General features: G+C 34.5%; 1 protein-coding gene and 1 long non-coding RNA gene across 3 annotated transcripts; both read right to left on the bottom strand.

Annotated features, from left to right (window-relative positions):
* Nucleotides 1–239: 239 nt before the first annotated feature.
* LOC112802245 (LEAF RUST 10 DISEASE-RESISTANCE LOCUS RECEPTOR-LIKE PROTEIN KINASE-like 2.5) lies at nucleotides 240–4,256 on the bottom strand. 2 transcript variants are annotated; one of them, XM_025845362.3, is made up of 3 exons: nucleotides 3,293–4,256; nucleotides 2,498–2,533; nucleotides 240–1,419 (listed from the first exon to the last, which is right to left on the bottom strand). In XM_025845362.3, the coding sequence occupies exons 1-3, from the start codon at nucleotides 3,999–4,001 to the stop codon at nucleotides 344–346; spliced, it is 1,821 nt and encodes a 606-aa protein (XP_025701147.1). In that variant the 5' UTR covers nucleotides 4,002–4,256; the 3' UTR covers nucleotides 240–343. The 2 variants fall into 2 exon arrangements, with proteins under 2 accessions (XP_025701147.1, XP_072093708.1); XM_072237607.1 differs by lacking the exon at nucleotides 2,498–2,533 and having other exon boundaries at nucleotides 3,293–4,208.
* Nucleotides 4,257–7,179: 2,923 nt separating this feature from the next.
* On the bottom strand, nucleotides 7,180–9,851 carry LOC140184610 (uncharacterized). Its single transcript, XR_011881709.1, has 2 exons — nucleotides 9,419–9,851; nucleotides 7,180–7,735 (listed from the first exon to the last, which is right to left on the bottom strand). It is a non-coding gene; the product is annotated as an uncharacterized lncRNA (long non-coding RNA).
* Nucleotides 9,852–17,198: the final 7,347 nt, after the last annotated feature.

The following is a 17,198-nucleotide window of genomic DNA, read 5'->3' as shown; positions in this document are numbered from 1 at the left end:
CCACTTATATATAGTGTGAAAGAAACATTTTTTTTTAAATATATTTTTGTTCCAATAACAGTTGTTCATATAAAAAATATATATATATAATATATAAATATTAAAATAATTTAAGTATATCATTTTACTAGATTATTGCCATATATAACATACATTTAATGCTCGTTAATTATTTTTTGAACTATTTTCTCCACTCCTCATTAATTAATAATAGATATATAATTAAAAAATTAACAATATATGTAACTGTTCTCAAATAAAATGATAAATAGCATCATCCAACACAATGCACTAAAAAAAATCAAACAATTACATTGATCCAGCATAGTTGAAGTTGATTGTATCACTCTGATCTAACTGGAGAAGACACAACAAGTTTTGGAGGGATTCCTATGGTATCAATATTGCCTTCCAACATATCTAACACTTTATTCATTGTCGGTCTATCACTTGGAATACTTTGAATGCACCATAGACCTACCATAGTCATTCTTCTAATGATCACATTTTCTTCTGTGGCTACCTCCCCATGAGTTACTTCCTTAAGCCTTCTATATACCCAGTCTGGAAAATATTCACTACTTGAGCCTTCTGCATTGTCACTCTTCTTCCTTCCTCCAACTATTTCTAGTAGCATCATTCCGTAGCTATAAACATCAGATTTGTAAGAAATTCCACCAAAATTTTTATTCCACACTTCTGGAGCTATATATCCTATTGTTCCTCGAGCATCTGATATGGAAATAATACTTTCTTTCTTGAGGCACAATTTTGATAATCCAAAATCTGATATCTTAGGACAAAAATTCTCGTCTAAAAGAATATTATGTGGCTTTATGTCAAGATGTAAGATTCGAGTATTGCATCCTTTGTGTAAGTACTCTAACCCTCTCGCTACTCCTATTGCAATTTGATACAATTTGCTCCAACTTAACGATGGAGCAATTGGTATTCTATTATTAGTGCAAATAAACTTTTCTAAAGAACCATTAAACATAAATTCATAGATGAGAGCCTTTTTGTAACCTTCTAAACAAAATCCAAGAAGAGTGACAACGTTAACATGAGAAGTTTTACTGATGCTAGCTACCTCGTTAATAAATTCTTCATTGTTTCCTTTGGATGGGTTCAAAATCTTTATAGCCACTGGACATCCGTTGGGTAACAATCCTTTGTACACAACACCAAAACCTCCTTTACCCAATTTACATTTGAAGGAGTTGGTGAGTTTCTTCAATGCTGAGAATTTATATCTCTTTAACGTTAGAGCTCCATGACTTTTTAAGAAGGCCTCAATATCTTGGTTCCTATTAGTCCTTAACCAAAATCTTTCTTGCCATCTAGATGACTTGAATAATTTCAACAAGCACCAAATAGTGATGCATATTAATATTAGTCCAGCCACACTACCCGTAACACCTGTTATATACATTAAGAGAGATAATATATAAGTAAGGAATTAATTATTGAGGCAGGAGAAGCAAATTTCAAATACAAGAACTATTATTGTGGAATATATATCTTATAAAAGTTGCGATAATGCATGGTCATTATTCATAGAAACTATTCATAATCCCCAACTACACAACGTAACTAAAAATATGAGGATGCTTGAAAAAGTTGAAGTGATGAAACTAAGACTTGAAAAGAGAAAATTAGTGAAATTTCAACTATTGAAAAGTCTTTAAAATAAAATCATTTTTGTTTGGGTGCTGAATTATACTAAGCTTTTTCTATACATCAAATAATTGAAAAGTTGTTTTAAATTGAAGTTTAGGCATGCACTTATTACTAATTGAAAAGTCAACTAGATCGGCACATGTCTTGTCTATTTAGTCAAACAGTCACGCTAAATAATGGCAGGACTAAGTCAGCAAGCAGATATCTAACTTGTCATAAGTTCTAACCCAATTGGGAGCGGATAGAATTTTGAGTACCAAGTCAATTTTATTTGTCTAATTTGCATTTTTAATATATAATAAGGAAAAGTCTAGGGGGTCAGTAATTTTTGTGATTGTTAGCCATCAATTAGCCATCAATGATGATTTGATGGTGTGAGATTGGTGTGAGATTTCATCCAATGGCTCACCTTCCTCTGCTGGTTAGATGCTGGCCAAAATTTAATAAAACTGCTGGCCCCTAGCATTGCTCATATAATAATATACATGTTTATACATGTATGATAAATGAGTAGAGATTTGAATTAAAATGTTCTTTTTACAAATATTTATTGTTATCAAATTAGTCAATTTGCTAATTATATATAAATATTTAATATTATAAAATGTAAAAAAATTAAATTTTTTGAGTAAAAATAATAATTTTTTTGCAATAATTTAAATCACTAAACTTTCTCAAGCAATAATTTAAATCATTATTTAAAAAAAGGAGAAAGAAGTTATTTTGTTTTGGTACAATATTTTATACACCAAATACACTAATTCTTATAAGAGTTTTATTTATGAGATATTATTCAAGAGAAAATGATATCCTTTACCAATGATAACTGGCATTTTCCCGTGCAACGCATTACCTGCGATAGGAGTCAATTAAGAGTTCTGGTGAATAAAACTTGTTGAAGTGATTCAAGGGCCAATTTCTGCTTATATATATGCACTTACGTAATATATTGAAAGAAAATGATAAAATTTCACGGAAATTGAGGAATATTATGCAATGATGCAAAATCATTTTTGGTTACGAAGTTAATTAAATTCGGAGTTAATATTTAATTTAGTTCTTAAATTTATTTATGAGTCTTAATTTAATTTTTAAAATTTTAATTGTCTTTATTTAATTTTTAAAATTTATAAATACGATTTATATTAGTTTTTGAAATAATTTTTAACACATAGATATTAACATAAATAGTTAAATATCATGCTGAAACAGAAACTTGTAAAACGAGGCTTTAGGATTTAGGGTCATTTAGAAAGCTGTTTTTTTAGCTATTTAAGTATCAAAACTAAAAAAAAAAACATCATTTTACAGCACTTAGCATGCCATCTAATTGTTTAGGTCTACATTTTGTTAAGGATTAACAAAAGTCGCATTCTTAAAGTTTGAGAATTAAATAAAGACAATTGAAATTTTAAATACTAAATTAAAGTTTAGATACAAAATCAACAAATTAGTTTAATAATTTAATGACATATTAAAAATTAATTTAAAAAAACACATAAAAATAATAAAAGAAAATTAATTAAAGAAAATAACTCGTTGGTCTAATGTCTTTTTATTTTACAAAATGTTAATTTGGGCGGTGTTAATATGAATTGAAGTGGGAACATACTTTTTCGACGAGAGCAGATGAAATTATCATCATCAAATCTGCCACAAACACCATCAGTTGCGAGGCATGTCATGCACTCCTTAGAAACCACATAGTTGACCTGAAACCCCACCTCTAAAGCTGCATACAGAGCATTCACACCACCATCAGGGGAAGGAGCGCTCTCGTCCGCCGGAACTTGCTTTCGCCGCTGGCATTTCCGTAGCTCTACATTCTGTTGCAACAACTCATCTTCCCCACCAACATAGTATACACCATCAGTCTGATTATTCTCCGCTCCGCAGGTAAAGTTGTTCACAGAAGAAACTACCTCCGAGGGACAATCGTAGAATATGGTGATGTTGTGGACAGTTTTGGCGTACCAGAAGAGGGGACTGAGGGAAAAGTCCAAGCGGGGAGAGCAAACATCATACTCTTTCGGCACCATTGTCATGATGTGAGCTTGGGTGTCAATGTCCACCACTTCGAATTGTTGTGACCCCATTGAAATGAATGTGTGGTCGGAGTTGTAGCAGGTTAGGTTGAATTGGTGGCCGCCGCCACAGTAAGAGGGCCGGGTATTTCCCCAAAATGGGTAGTATAGGTCAGGCAGTCCTCCGCACTTGTATGGCTGCTGGCTACAAAGTTGAGACAGGCATGGCGGCAAAGCTGTTAGCAATAACAACCACAAAGAGATGGTAAGCAGCGTATATATATGCCGCATATGCATATTAATCTGATCAATTCTTATAACCAACTTGGGTATGCAACAGCGGCAACGATTAGGTTTTTGCCTTTTGGACTGAGATATCTCGGACTGAGGATATGGTGAGAAATAGAATAAAAGACTATTTACGTACTAAAATCAAACGTAATGTATTTATATATTATTTATTTTGGTAACTTGATTTTGATGTATAAATAATATAAATATTTTTAGATACATCGAATTAGAGGCAATTATTAGAAAAGAGCAAGATAGAGTCGGTGTGGCTCATTTATTTTCCAAGTCTTTGCTCAAATATGTCTTTGTTGGTCCCCGCTAAGAATTGCCTTATTGGTAATAACTTCATTTTGATTTGGACCAAGAACTTAACCATTCATCACACCGATATATGTTGAACGAGTCTAACTATATCTTTTCCCATTGTGAAATCTCACAGGCTAAGGCTTAAGAGACAAATGGGTAGATGGAGTCATGGAGAGACCAATACATATATTAGAGTAACAAACATGAGAAATTTCTTGTTTAATAAAAGTAAAAATATAAAGAGATCGACAGTAAAATTGAAAAACTAGAAAGGACAAAAGTGGAATTATGGAATTGAAAAATAGTGATCAAAAGTTTATTTCTGTCTTTAATTTTTGTCTATTGTTATGTCTCCCACTATTGTTTTTGTTAGAGATAATCAAAGTCAAATAAACTCTTAGCATACAAAATACTATGAGTATCAACAGATACCAAAAGTGATGGGAAAAATCATCAGTAAAATCAGCAAACAAAATTGTGTATGCAATGATATCGTGTATGTAAACAATATCGTACGTATAAATAGTACTGTATAGGTAAATAGTGATGTATATGAATTATTTCAGAAATAGAATTACATTCAATATTTAACATAAAAAATCCTAAAATTATCGAAAAAAAATCACGGATTAAAACTCTAAGAATATATATCTCCACGAAAAAAAAAAAAACAGTTTGTTTCATTAACGACTTTTTTAGATGAACAATTTTGCACCTTCATCAGTTCTGTATTATAGAATAGGACAATTATGAGGTGTGCAAGTTTGCTTTTGAGATAGCCAGTCAACTTATAAGGAAATCAGGTTGATCATCTCTATTACTATAAGAAAATCAGCTTTTTGTCACGTTTTTAAAACGTGCCAAAAAGTACGAAAAAATATAACGATAATTTTTTGCTACGTTTTGAGTTATCAGCACGCTTTTAAAAAGGTCACATTTACAAGCGTGCCGATTGATCTATCACCACGCTTTTGTCAATTTATTAGCACACTTTAGTTTTTTCCACGCTTTCATCTATTGCCACGCTTAAAAGCGTGGCTGTATGTATAACCCTATAGCCACGCTTTAAAAGCATACCGAAAAGTGGACACACAGCCATGCTTTTAGAAGTGTGCCCTGATAAACCCCGTTTTTAGAGTTTATCTTGTATTGAATTTAGAGTATTTTATCAACTTTTCCTCACATTTATTCAATGAAATAGCATGGTTTTTGTGATTCTTCCTTAATTTGTGCTTAAGTGTGAAAACATGCTTTTTACGCCTTTAATTTGCTAATTCTAATTTATCTTTGATTCTACTAGATGCCTTGATGTGTTTGTTAAAGTGATTTCAGGTTGAAAAGGGCTAGGAATAATGGATCGAAGGTGTGACGAGAAAGCATGCAAAGTGGAAAAATCATGAAAAGCCAAAGGTTTGGGATGCACTCATGGACGCGCAGGCGCAACAGCCGCTTACGCGTGGATTATGAAACTCCAGGACGCGTACGCGTCAATGTCCGCACGTGACCTCTTTAGTGAAATCGTGCCTGGCAAATTCTGAAGTGCCCCTGGCCCAGTTTTGAGCTTAATTTTAGGCGGGAAAAGTTTAAAAAGGACCAAGGATTGAAGGGAAAGACAACTTTTGATCATTATTAGAACTAATTCATACATTTTAGGCTAGTTTTAGTTTTAGTTTTCTAGAGAGAGAAGCTCTCTCTTCTCTCTAGAATTAGGATTAGGGTTAGATTAGAATTTCTTAGATCTAGGTTTAATTCTTCTTCTCATCTACTTTTCCTTTCAATTCTTTGTTGTTACATCTTGTTCTTCTATTCTCTTGTTGTAATTTCTTCTATTTTGTTTCTATACTTTGTTGTGGATCTACTCTTGTTTCTTTTATTTTCTTTTAATGCAATTTGAGGTAATTCATGTTAATTGTGCTTTCTTTGATTGTTGTTGTTAATTCTTCGCAATTAGTAGTTGTTAGATTTTATTCTTGTTGTCAATTTACTATGCTTTCCTTTATTGCCTTCCAAGTGTTTGATAAAAGGCTTGGAAGGATGTTAGAGTAGAATTTTATGTCCTTGGCTTGAGGTTGGTAACTTAGGAATTTTTGAGTTACTAATGTCCAAGTGATTGATAATTGGTAGCCATTGACTCTAGCTCTCATTAATTTAATTAGTGAATAGCTAAGACTTATGGACTTGGATTGATATAGCTCACTTGATTTTCCTTTACTTGTTAGAGGATGACTTAATGGGGTTGATCCTTGCAATTATCAATATTGTGGTTAGTGATAAGGATAGAGATCCTTGACTACCAAACCTTGCCAAGACCTCTTTATCATTTGAATTTCATTCCCAAATTACTTTTCTTCTCTCTTATCCAAAACCCAAAATATACATGTCCATAACCAATAACAAGAACACTACTCTTCAATTCCTTTGAGAGACGACCCGATGTTTAAATATTTTGGTTTATTAGTTTTATTAGGGGTTTGTACTTGTGACAAACAAATTTTTGTATGAAAGGATTATTGTTGGTTTAGAAACTATACTTTCAACGAGATTTCATTTGTGAAATTCTTTACCATCAATTTTCCGTTCATGATGTCCATAGGGTTGGTTTTGGCTAAGCTTCGAAAGCGTGCCGATAAGAAAGATATAGCTACGCTTTTTAAGTGTGCTAATAGGGAAAGATATGGCTACACTTAATAAACATGGCTGTTAATGACTACAAGAAGATATGGCTACACTTAATAAATATGGCTGTTGATGACTACTAGAAGATATGGCTATGCTTAAAAAGTGTGCCAATAGCTACATAAACCCTTCACTAGACCACTCCATACTACTTTCAACATTGTGAAAGCCAGCATAATCAACATTAAATAACTAATCAATATGCAAAACTAAATCATGTTATTAAAACAAACTTTATATGAAAATATAAAGGTAAACTGGCACAGGAAAATTGAAAAAAAAAAAAAAGAAAATAAATTCACTACAAAGTCATCACTTTGCAAAATAAAGTTTCAACATCTAAAACATACTACTCAACTGAGTGTATAACTTCATCTAAGACTTCATGATTCTATATCTAACAAAATATTTGAAGCGGTTATTATATTCACTATTTGTCAATATCATCACAATCTGCAAATGGCTCTCTTTGTTCCCATAAAACTCGGGGAAGATTCAACTAATTTACATAAAGAAATCCCAAAGTAGATAAAGATATATTATTTTGGAGACTATTGAGGAGCATCTTTTTTTTTCTTGTTTTGATTCTGCCACAGCTATGGTTGCTGCTGCTGGCCTGTTGTCATTGTAGCCGCAACTGCGCCCATTTTTACACCACCTGCAGCCTTCATTGCACCGGCTATTATAGCGAAAGCTGCATCCCCTCCAACAATTGTATAGCCCTCAATACAACTGTTGGTTTTATTTCCATATTCTACCTGCGAAAGAGCAAATCAGATTGATACTAACTTGCATACTAAGCAAGTTTATTGCATATTATATTAGCATAGGAATGACATTTCCAAACACAAAGAAACCCACAATTTTCGATAATTAGCAACATCAATGTAAATGCATGCCAACGATAAGCCATGAACTTTCAAGGATTGCTATTTAACCCTCTAAAAATGAAAGGCCTTTCTCATACAGAAAATATGTATAGTAGCAATGATGAAATTATTTTCAAGCGCAATACAAGTTTTCACAAAACTTAGTAACTCACTTAATATAGTGCATGAAAGAAAAGGGAAATAAGAAAATCGACATAGAATTAAGGAAGAGTATGGGTGCATATTTGTAACCAAGTGTGTTGAGTTGGCAATGACACCGGAGTGAGGTTGTTAGAACTTAGAAATATACAGGGTGTGGGAGAGAGAAAAAGTGTTGTTAGAAAGCTAAAAGAGAATCAGATTTAGGAGAAAGGCTCAATATATAACAGGCTACCACTATTGTACACATTTTCTATTTTTGCAGTGAATAATACATACCAAGAAGAGGATGAAACTGTCTCTTTTGCTCAAGTCCTAGAGGTTTACTCATCTAATATTTGTTGACTCTCCTATAAAAGCACCTGTTCTTACAAAACTAACTCCAACTAGAGAATTATGGAACATTACTTTTGATTGTATATATTCTATACAAAAATTTTAAATTATGATTACAGAATCATTTAACAAATGGTAGGTCTAAACAATATAAGATGTCATAAAAGACTTATCCCTTTCAACAGTTGATGGTCTTAAAAACATTACTAGAATTGAGCTATTTACATCAGTTTAAAACCATATTTCATCTTCCTTGGAATGTTGGCCTTTTCAAAGATCTCTCAATAGCATCTAATGGTACAGGGCCAATTTCTCTATGTATAGGTAAATAATGACTTATTTCCTCACTCACTGGTTTGTTACTTCAGCATACAAATATAAACTATAAACATCCAACAACAAAATAATGTTTAGTTTCGTTCATAGACTAAAGTTGGAGCAACAACTAGGATTAAAGTTGCTCGTATTTTGAAAATTAAGTTAAATTAAAAGTATAGACTAAAATTAAGATAGTCAACTAGCACTGCAGAAAATAAATCCAGCACTAGAAAATAAATTGGTATCGCGGCAACAGTAGCAGCACCGCATCGAAAGAAAAAAAAGAGAGATGGCAGTGGCAACAGCAGCGAAAAAACAACTACCAAAAGCCGGAAATAAAATAAACGTAGAGTTAAATAAATACTCATTGATTATAATGTATCTCACCATATTTCCAAATATGAATCAATATTGGTAAATGAATTAAGGTCAAATAATGTCCATTGGATACATTAACTGACCCAATGTAGCATACCACCACACAAACTCTTTTTCATTGAAACAACAAACAAATAAATAATTTAAAGAAAAAAATCAAAACACATTCACTGTTTATTTCCCATGATAATAAATTCATCAAGAGCATCAAAATTAGTATTCTAAAATTCAAACAAGAGTAAAACTCCCATGTAATGAACATTTGCTTCACTTCCATTTTCACATCACTGCAACATCGAGAAACAGTAAAACAACGAGGGAACCGAAAGAATGAACCTTATCACATAAGAACAGAAAAATAGTGAGGGAATAAATACGTACTTGGTAGTGTTTGTGGAGATCGTTAAGCGCCAATTGTGGGAGAGGCAGCGACGATTGAAGGAGGAGAGAGAGAGAGAGAGAGAGAGAGAGATACAACAAAGACAGTGGTAGGGTTCGCGAGAGAGAATGACCGCCAAGGGAGGGCGCGCCGATGGAGGGTACGCCGACGGAGGCAGCGTCGATGGAGGGTTGCGAGAGAGGATGCAAGAGTTGCGAATCCGAGGAGGAGGCTTGCAATAGAGGGTGCAAGGATTGTGATAGAGAAGAGGGTTGCAAAAGAGGGTGCGATAGAGGGCTGGGAGAGAAAGCTACAAAGATTCTCAGTGATGAATGTTCTCAGTGATAAAGGGTTCTCAGTGATGAATTTTTAGAGATAAAGGTGTTCGAGGGTTCTTACATACAGCATGAGTGAAAGGGTTCTCACTTCTCAGTAGGGTTATCCTCTGAAAACAAAAAGTTAAAGCATTTGGAGAAAAAATTGGTAGAAAATTATTTTTTTTGTGGGAACTCTATTGCTTTACTCTTTTAGAGTGCCCAAAAAATTAGAGGATATGGGCACGCTTTAAAAATGTGACAGTAGGAAAAAAACTAGCTCCTTTGGCCACGCTTTTGAAGTGTAGAAAAAAAGCGTGGCCAAATCACGAATCAGTCGCCATCTTTATAAAAGCGTGCTTGTTTTTCTCTATGACCACGCTTTAAACCGTGACAAGAAAAAGTATGGTCAAATCTTTGATCAATTGCCATTCTCGTAAAAGCTTAGTCGTTGACCACTTTTGACTACGCTTTTAAAGCATGGCAAAAAAAAAAGTGTGCCGGCAGACTTTTTTTCTTGTAGTATCTACTTTGATTCGAGGTTGTTCTTTTTCAAATTTCAACTTCCACAGATTCAGAAGTTACCTATTTTGCTTATAATACTTAAGAAGAAATTTCTTAGTTCATTGACACATAAGAGAAAACGTCAAGTAGCATAATAATGCATTTTTAAATTATATATGGTCTTATATTCATCATCAAAACTCATTTTGAGACGTTTTAGAGCTAACACTTTCTTCTTAAGATCTATGAGTCATTCTAGTTTACTCATGTAGATTGTTATTCTCTCTAACTCACCAAGTCAGAATACTATTTTAATTATATCAAGTTGTTTGAGGTCTAGATCAAACGTAATTATAGTAGCTAACAAGACTTGAATAAAACTATGCTATACAATAAGAGAGAATATTTCATGAAGTCAATACCTTCGTTCTAAGTATTATCTTTTGCTATTAGTGTTTCCTTGAACTGCTAGGAGATTCAATACCATAAATTCTTTTCTTTCTTTTGAAGAACAACTTGCATTCAATCTCTCTTTTTCCCTTAAAAGTTCGATTAGCTCCCCATCTGATTATTGTGAAGAGATTCAATATCCTCATATATTGTAGCTAGCGATTGCTTTGACTCCGTTCTATTAATTGCTTCATGATATGAAGATGGTTTATCTCCTGCCACATCGTCTGTCATGACTAGTGCAAATGCTATAAGATTTATTTCCTGCCACATATGCCTTTGAGATTTCTAAATTTGCTTCTTCATTCTGGTTTCTTTACTAGCATTTTCGTCATCAGATTCATCTTATTATTCTATTTCAAGATGAACAATACATAAAATACTAGATTAATTTTCTTTTTCTTACTTTATCTTTCCATCTTCAATTTCTAATTGCACTTACTTCTAGACAACGTAACTTGTATCCACCTTATTTATTTTAAATTCTTGTTTTGAGTTTATTGTTGCTACTACCTTATAAAAAATGACATCTTTACTGATAATAATCTCATAAAAATCTACCTTTTTTTTTATCACACTTGTGTCTATGGCCTTTCACCCCCTATAAATTACTTTCTAATTTTCTTACACTACAAGAAAAATATTGAATATCGTCAAATTTATAGATGAAAATTACCAGCGGATTTAGCGATGGATTTTTTGACGGTTACGAATGGAAATTTTTCTCTCAAATAAGTTACTATCGGATTAGAAATTCCGTAACTAAATCCGATTGTAAAAAGAGGCACACAAAATTGTTTTATTAGCGCCAAATTTAGCGTCGGATTTTTCGTCAGAAAATTCTGACGATAACAGTGTTTAGTGAAACACGGTGTTTAGGCGAGGTCCGCCGATAAATTTAGGGTAAAATTCAAACACGAAACCCTTCCCCTTCACTTCTTCAAGCTCTCTCTCTCTCTCTCTCTCTCTCTCTCTCTCCTCTTCTCTTCTCTCTCTCGTCCCTCTCTCGTCTCTCTTTCTTCACGTTGTTGCCATCACTGTTGCCTCCTGTCACCACCATCCTTCTAACATCCTGCAGCCACTATTAGAGGTAATTTTTCTATAGTTTTTTTAATTTTTTGTTTGTTTAGAATTTTGTTAGGTATTTTATTAAATTATTGATTAAATTTTTTCAATGAAGTGAGTGATTAGAGTTTGTTATATTAATTTAGTGTATTTAGAAATTAAATAATGTTACTTAGGTTAGGTAGAAGAAAATTAAGAGTGGTTGAGCTGTTTGGAAGAATTTTCTTATTTATTCCATTTTTTTTAATTGGTTTCACCTTGTGAATTAATAAGTTTTTTTTTATTAGGAAGATGTTAATTTCTCTAAGATCAATTGGAGTTTGCTTCTTTTGTAGTTTGTGTAGTTATATTTTAGGTTAATTTTCTATCTTTGAATATAATGAATTGTTTAAGTTTTATGCCGGACATACTTTTCATAGGATAGAGTTTTAGGACGGAAGTGGGAGATGGTTGTGTAGTGGAGCCTTCTCGCCGAGACCCTTGTTTGCTGAAAAATTATGGAGTAATAAGGGGTTACGCACTAAAACGGCTAGAATTTGATGTTTTATTGAATGCTTGTTTGTTCTAATTTATGCATGCAGCTGTTTAAATTAAGGAGAAATTCTACAATTTTTTTTAAATTATTTAAAACATATTTAATTGTGTTGTTGGTTGAATTCTAGGGTGTTTATTGCAAAATAATTTTAAATCATCATCTGTGGATAACGGTGTACCAGGGGGTTTAAAACCTGAGTTCTTTGAAGGGGTTGACGAATTTGTTGCATATGTCTTCAACATAAAACCGTTTAGATCTCAAGGGGTATTTAGGTGTCGTACTATAAGTGTCGGCTGACTAAGTTGTTAGGACCTCCGGATATAATACTTTACTTCAACCGTAATAGGTTCAAGGATGGGTATTGGATGTGGACAAAAGACGGAGAAGTGGATGATGAATGGGGGTTAAGAATTCGTGGTTTGATTGTCATGTCCATTATACAAAGGATACAAAGGCATTCTAGCTGACAAACGGGGGTAAGAATTCGTGGTTTGTTATTGAAGGTTCCTCGACATTGATCATCCTTTTTGGAACAACAAGGACTCGTTTAGGAATAATAAAACTAAACAAGAAGAGGCACCCATGAGGTTGAGTGGTTTGTAGATTTGGCATCGTGTCGGTAGAATCTGAAGGATCGTCGATAATAGGGTAGGGTTGAAACCTTCGGGATATGGCACTAAGCATAATTGGACAAAACAGAGTATATTTTGAGAGTTGCCATATTGAAAATACAACTTGGTTCGTCGTCGTCTTGATGTGATGCACATTGAAAAAAATTGTTTGATAATATCATGCACACGGTAATGGATGATGAGTGAACCAAGGATAATGATAAGGCAAGGTTAGACTTGATGGACATTTACAGGTGGCTAGATCTGAACTTAAAGAGACTTGAGAACACTGATGCGGTATTTTACAACCCACACTACTTACCGGCAAGTGCACCGGGTCGTACCAAGTAATACCTTACGTGAGTAAGGGTCGATCCCACGAGAATTGATGGATCAAGCAACAATAGTGTTTGATAGGATTAGTTAGGCAAGCAGAAAAAAATGTTTTTGGTATTAAAAAAAAGCATTAAATAGCAAATTAAGAATTTCAGAAAGCAAGCAGCAATGAGTTGGGAATAAAATATTGAGTAAATAGTTAATGTTTCAGAGTTATCTATTTTCCAGATTGATTTTTATTACTAACTAATTTAATCATGTAAGATTTAATTTCATGGCAAACTATATGTGACTAGACCCTAATTCCTTAGACCTTCATAGTCTCCTCTAAAATTCATCAACTGCCAATTCCATTGTCAATTAATTCCAATTAGAAGGTGAAGTTCAAATTTCAGTTTATATGCCACAAAAATCCTAATTATCCAAAAATAAAGGGATTATATGTCACATATTCTGTTAAATACAAACAATTAGAAATTTAAGATAATATGTTTTTAAGCTGTTGTTCAAGTAAAGAGCTTTTCCAAGTTTTACAAGAACTCAATTAGAACATGGGTCATACTTCCGTTCCACCCAATGTTCATAAAATAAAGATCGAAAACAATTATTGAAATATAAATCAAAACATGGATTAAATTAGAAAGATCAAACAAATCAATCCATACAAATAGACAGAGCTCCTAACCTTAACAATGGAGGATTAGTTGCTCATGGTTCAGAGAAGAAAAATAAGGGTTCTGGTAATAATGTATTGTCCTTTCTAATGGAATCTAAGTTCCTATTTATAACTAATTCTAATAAATTTAAAATCTAATTATCTAAAACTAAAAATAATATCTTTTCCTAAAAGATAAGATTTGAATTTAAATTTGAATTAATTAACAAGTCTTCATCTGATGGGTGGGGACCACTTGCTTTGTCCATTCTGCAGCTTCTAATCTGTATTTTTTGGGCTGGAGACTAGGTCAAAACAGCCCAGAAATTGCTCCCAGCATTTTTCTGCACGTGGCGCATGCACGCGTACGCGTCAGTCACTCGGACGCGTCGCTGGTCTTCTTCGCAAGTCACGCGGACGCGTCGCTGAGCAAATCTTCAAATCACGCGTATGCGTCAGTCACGCATACGCGTCATCATGGATACTTCCAGATCACGCGCACGCGTCAGGCACGCGTGCACGTCGCTCCTCGCAGCCATCTCCTTTGATTCTTGTGCTGCAGAAACTCTGTCAAATTTTGCCGAATGCTACCTGAAATAAATAAAATTGCTCAAAACTCAAAATAGCATCCATAGTGGCTAAAATATAATTAATTCTTAATTAAACTTAACAATTTAAGTGCAAATTCACTAGGAAAAGATAGACAAGATATTCACGCATCACAACACCAAACTTAAACGGTTGCTTGTCCTCAAGCAACCAAAACTAATATAAGCTTATGATGTGAATTTTCATGAGAATGAAAGTTCGATTAAGCTCGTGTCTCTTCTTATAGTGGGGTTCACAACTACAATCCTGAATAGGTTTGGCATCTCACTCTCCTTTGAATCAGAAGAATGTTAATGTCATTCAGAATTAGAATTCGGATAATATTATGAATTCTCTGATCTTTTATATTTCATTTTAATCCTTGAACGCAAGAAAATTTACTTTAATTTATTTTTCTTTGGTGCTTTGCACCTTGAACCTAGTCGTGACTTTAAATGTTTTGTCTCAAGAGTTACTTGACACAAAAACACCACAAGCACTTAACTGGGGAACTCTCTTTGAGTTCTGATTTTTCTTTCAGTTACTCCCAGATATTGGTGCTCAAAGCCTTTGGCATACTCTGTTAAATGCACTTGGTCTCGACTCTAAGTGTTCTGTCTCAAGGATTACTTGACACAATCACACCACACGCATATGACTAGGGAAACAACTCTTTGAGATTTTAATCATGTCTGACCTCTCTAGTCATTGATGCTCAGAGCCTTGGACCTTGCTTTTATTATTATTTATTTTTTTTAATTTTTTTGCCGTTTCTTTTACTTCAAGGATTAAATTTTTGTTTATTTTAGAGAAGTCATAATAATTCTCTAAATTCATGTTCCTTATATATCAACATCCCTTGATTCAAATTCAAATATGCACTGTTCATATCATGCATTCAAAAATCACAGAAAATACCACCACATTTAAGTAAATTAGACTATTCTTAAAATTAACTCAATTTCTCATGCAATACATCCCTTCTTTTTCTTTTCTTTTTAGATTCAAGTTCAGTGAGTGGTACATGAAACATCTTTTCAGCATTAAGGCAATTAAAAGAAGACTAAACTAGTCCTAGGATTCTAACTAATAAAGGATCATGCAACAGACAAAGTAAAATAGCAGAAAACCGAAACATAACATAGAAAAATAGGGGAGGAATAAAAAATGAAAGGAACCCAACCACCTTAGTTATCCTAGCGGTCGCTTTATTCTTCAGGTTGTGTTCCTCAGTGAAGATGATTCGCCTCCCTTTTGGTGCCATAGGAATAAACAGAAAACCCTTAAGCGAAGCATCAACACCAAACTTAAAGGTTTGCTTGTCCTCAAGCAAAGAAGAACTGAAAATAGAAACAAATAGTGAGAGGAAAGAACAATATAAAGATAAAAGAACAAGAGAAAATTAGGATTGGGAGAGAGAGAAAGAAAAGTGAAACTGTGCGGCGAAGGCGACGTGTACGCGTGCAGCACGCGTACGCGTGGGTCGCGAATTTTCTTAATGACGCGTTAGCGTCAGGCATGCGTCCGCGTTCCATGGGTTTTGTGTGATTCGCGCGAAGCCAGCTGTGCGCATGCACAACTCTCTGTTCGCGTGGCTTGGAAACCAATATTGGCATACGACGCGTTCGCGTCATGCACGCGAACGCTTGGAGGACCATTTTTTGAAATGACGCGCACGCGTCAGCGATGTGTTCGCGTGAGTAAATTTGTGCCTCTAGCACGCTTCCAGCCCTGAGCCAGCACAACTCTCTGCCCAAACACTCATTTACATCGATTTTGCAGGTCACGCGTACGCGTCAATGACGCGCACGTGTGGATGGCGATAAGTGCAAATGACGCGCGAGAGTGGGGTACGCGTACACATGGTCATGTTTGTGCGCCAAGCATTAGTCTAGTGCCATTCCCGTGCAACTCTCTGTCAATTTTGTTTTTCATGCACACATGATTGACGCGTTCGCGTCAGTGACGCATGCGCGTCGTGTGCGCTCTTTTTTTTTTTGAGGTATTCGGTTCCTGGAAAATCATAGCTGCATGATCAGAAAATTAGTAAGAAATAATAAAATAAATAAGAAAACTACTACTACTAAAAATAGCTAAAGATACGAATTTATCGGGTTGCCTCCCGACAAGCGATTCTTTAACGTCATTAGCTTGACGGCCAGCTCTGCTAGTTCAGTAGATTAGTGGACCTCTGGCAATCAATCTTGCCTCCAAGATAGTGCTTCAACCTCTGGCCATTCACTGTAAATTTCTTGTCAGAATTCACTTCTTGTATTTCCACATGACCATATGGTGAAGCTCTGGTAACCACAAACGGTCCTGACCATCGGGATTTCAGCTTCCCGGGAAAGAATTTGAGTATTGAATTATATAGAAGCACTCTTTGTCCTGACTCAAAGACTCTGATGGCAATCTTCTTGTCATGCAGTAGCTTGGTTCTCTCCTTATAGAGCTTGGCATTCTCATAGGCTGAATATCTGAATTCATCAAGCTCATGCAGCCGAAGCATTCGCTTGATTCCTGCAACTTCTGAATCAAGATTCAGATATCTGATTGCCCAGTAAGCTTTATGCTCCAGCTCAACTGGCAAGTGACATGCTTTGCCATAGACCAACTGATAAGGGGACATGCCAATGGGAGTCTTGTACGCTGTCCGGTATGCCCAGAGAGCATCATCAAGCTTCCTAGACCAGTCCTTTCTTGAAACACTGACGATCTTCTCTA

The sequence above is a fragment of the Arachis hypogaea genome, chromosome 5 (genome assembly GCF_003086295.3).
Source record: "Arachis hypogaea cultivar Tifrunner chromosome 5, arahy.Tifrunner.gnm2.J5K5, whole genome shotgun sequence".
NCBI lineage: Eukaryota > Viridiplantae > Streptophyta > Magnoliopsida > Fabales > Fabaceae > Arachis > Arachis hypogaea.
Note: the sequence above shows the minus strand (reverse complement) of the source record. Positions and strands in the feature narration are given on the sequence as shown.

Excerpts from the sequence above, each read along its gene's own strand:
- LOC112802245 (XM_025845362.3), bottom strand. The coding sequence starts at position 4,001 with ATGCATATGCGGCATATATATACGCTGCTTACCATCTCTTTGTGGTTG. Across the intron at positions 2,534-3,292 it reads CATCTGCTCTCGTCGAAAAA|GTAATGCGTTGCACGGGAAA; the intron begins GTATGTTCCCAC and ends CTCCTATCGCAG. Across the intron at positions 1,420-2,497 it reads GAAAATGCCAGTTATCATTG|GTGTTACGGGTAGTGTGGCT; the intron begins GTAAAGGATATC and ends TGTATATAACAG.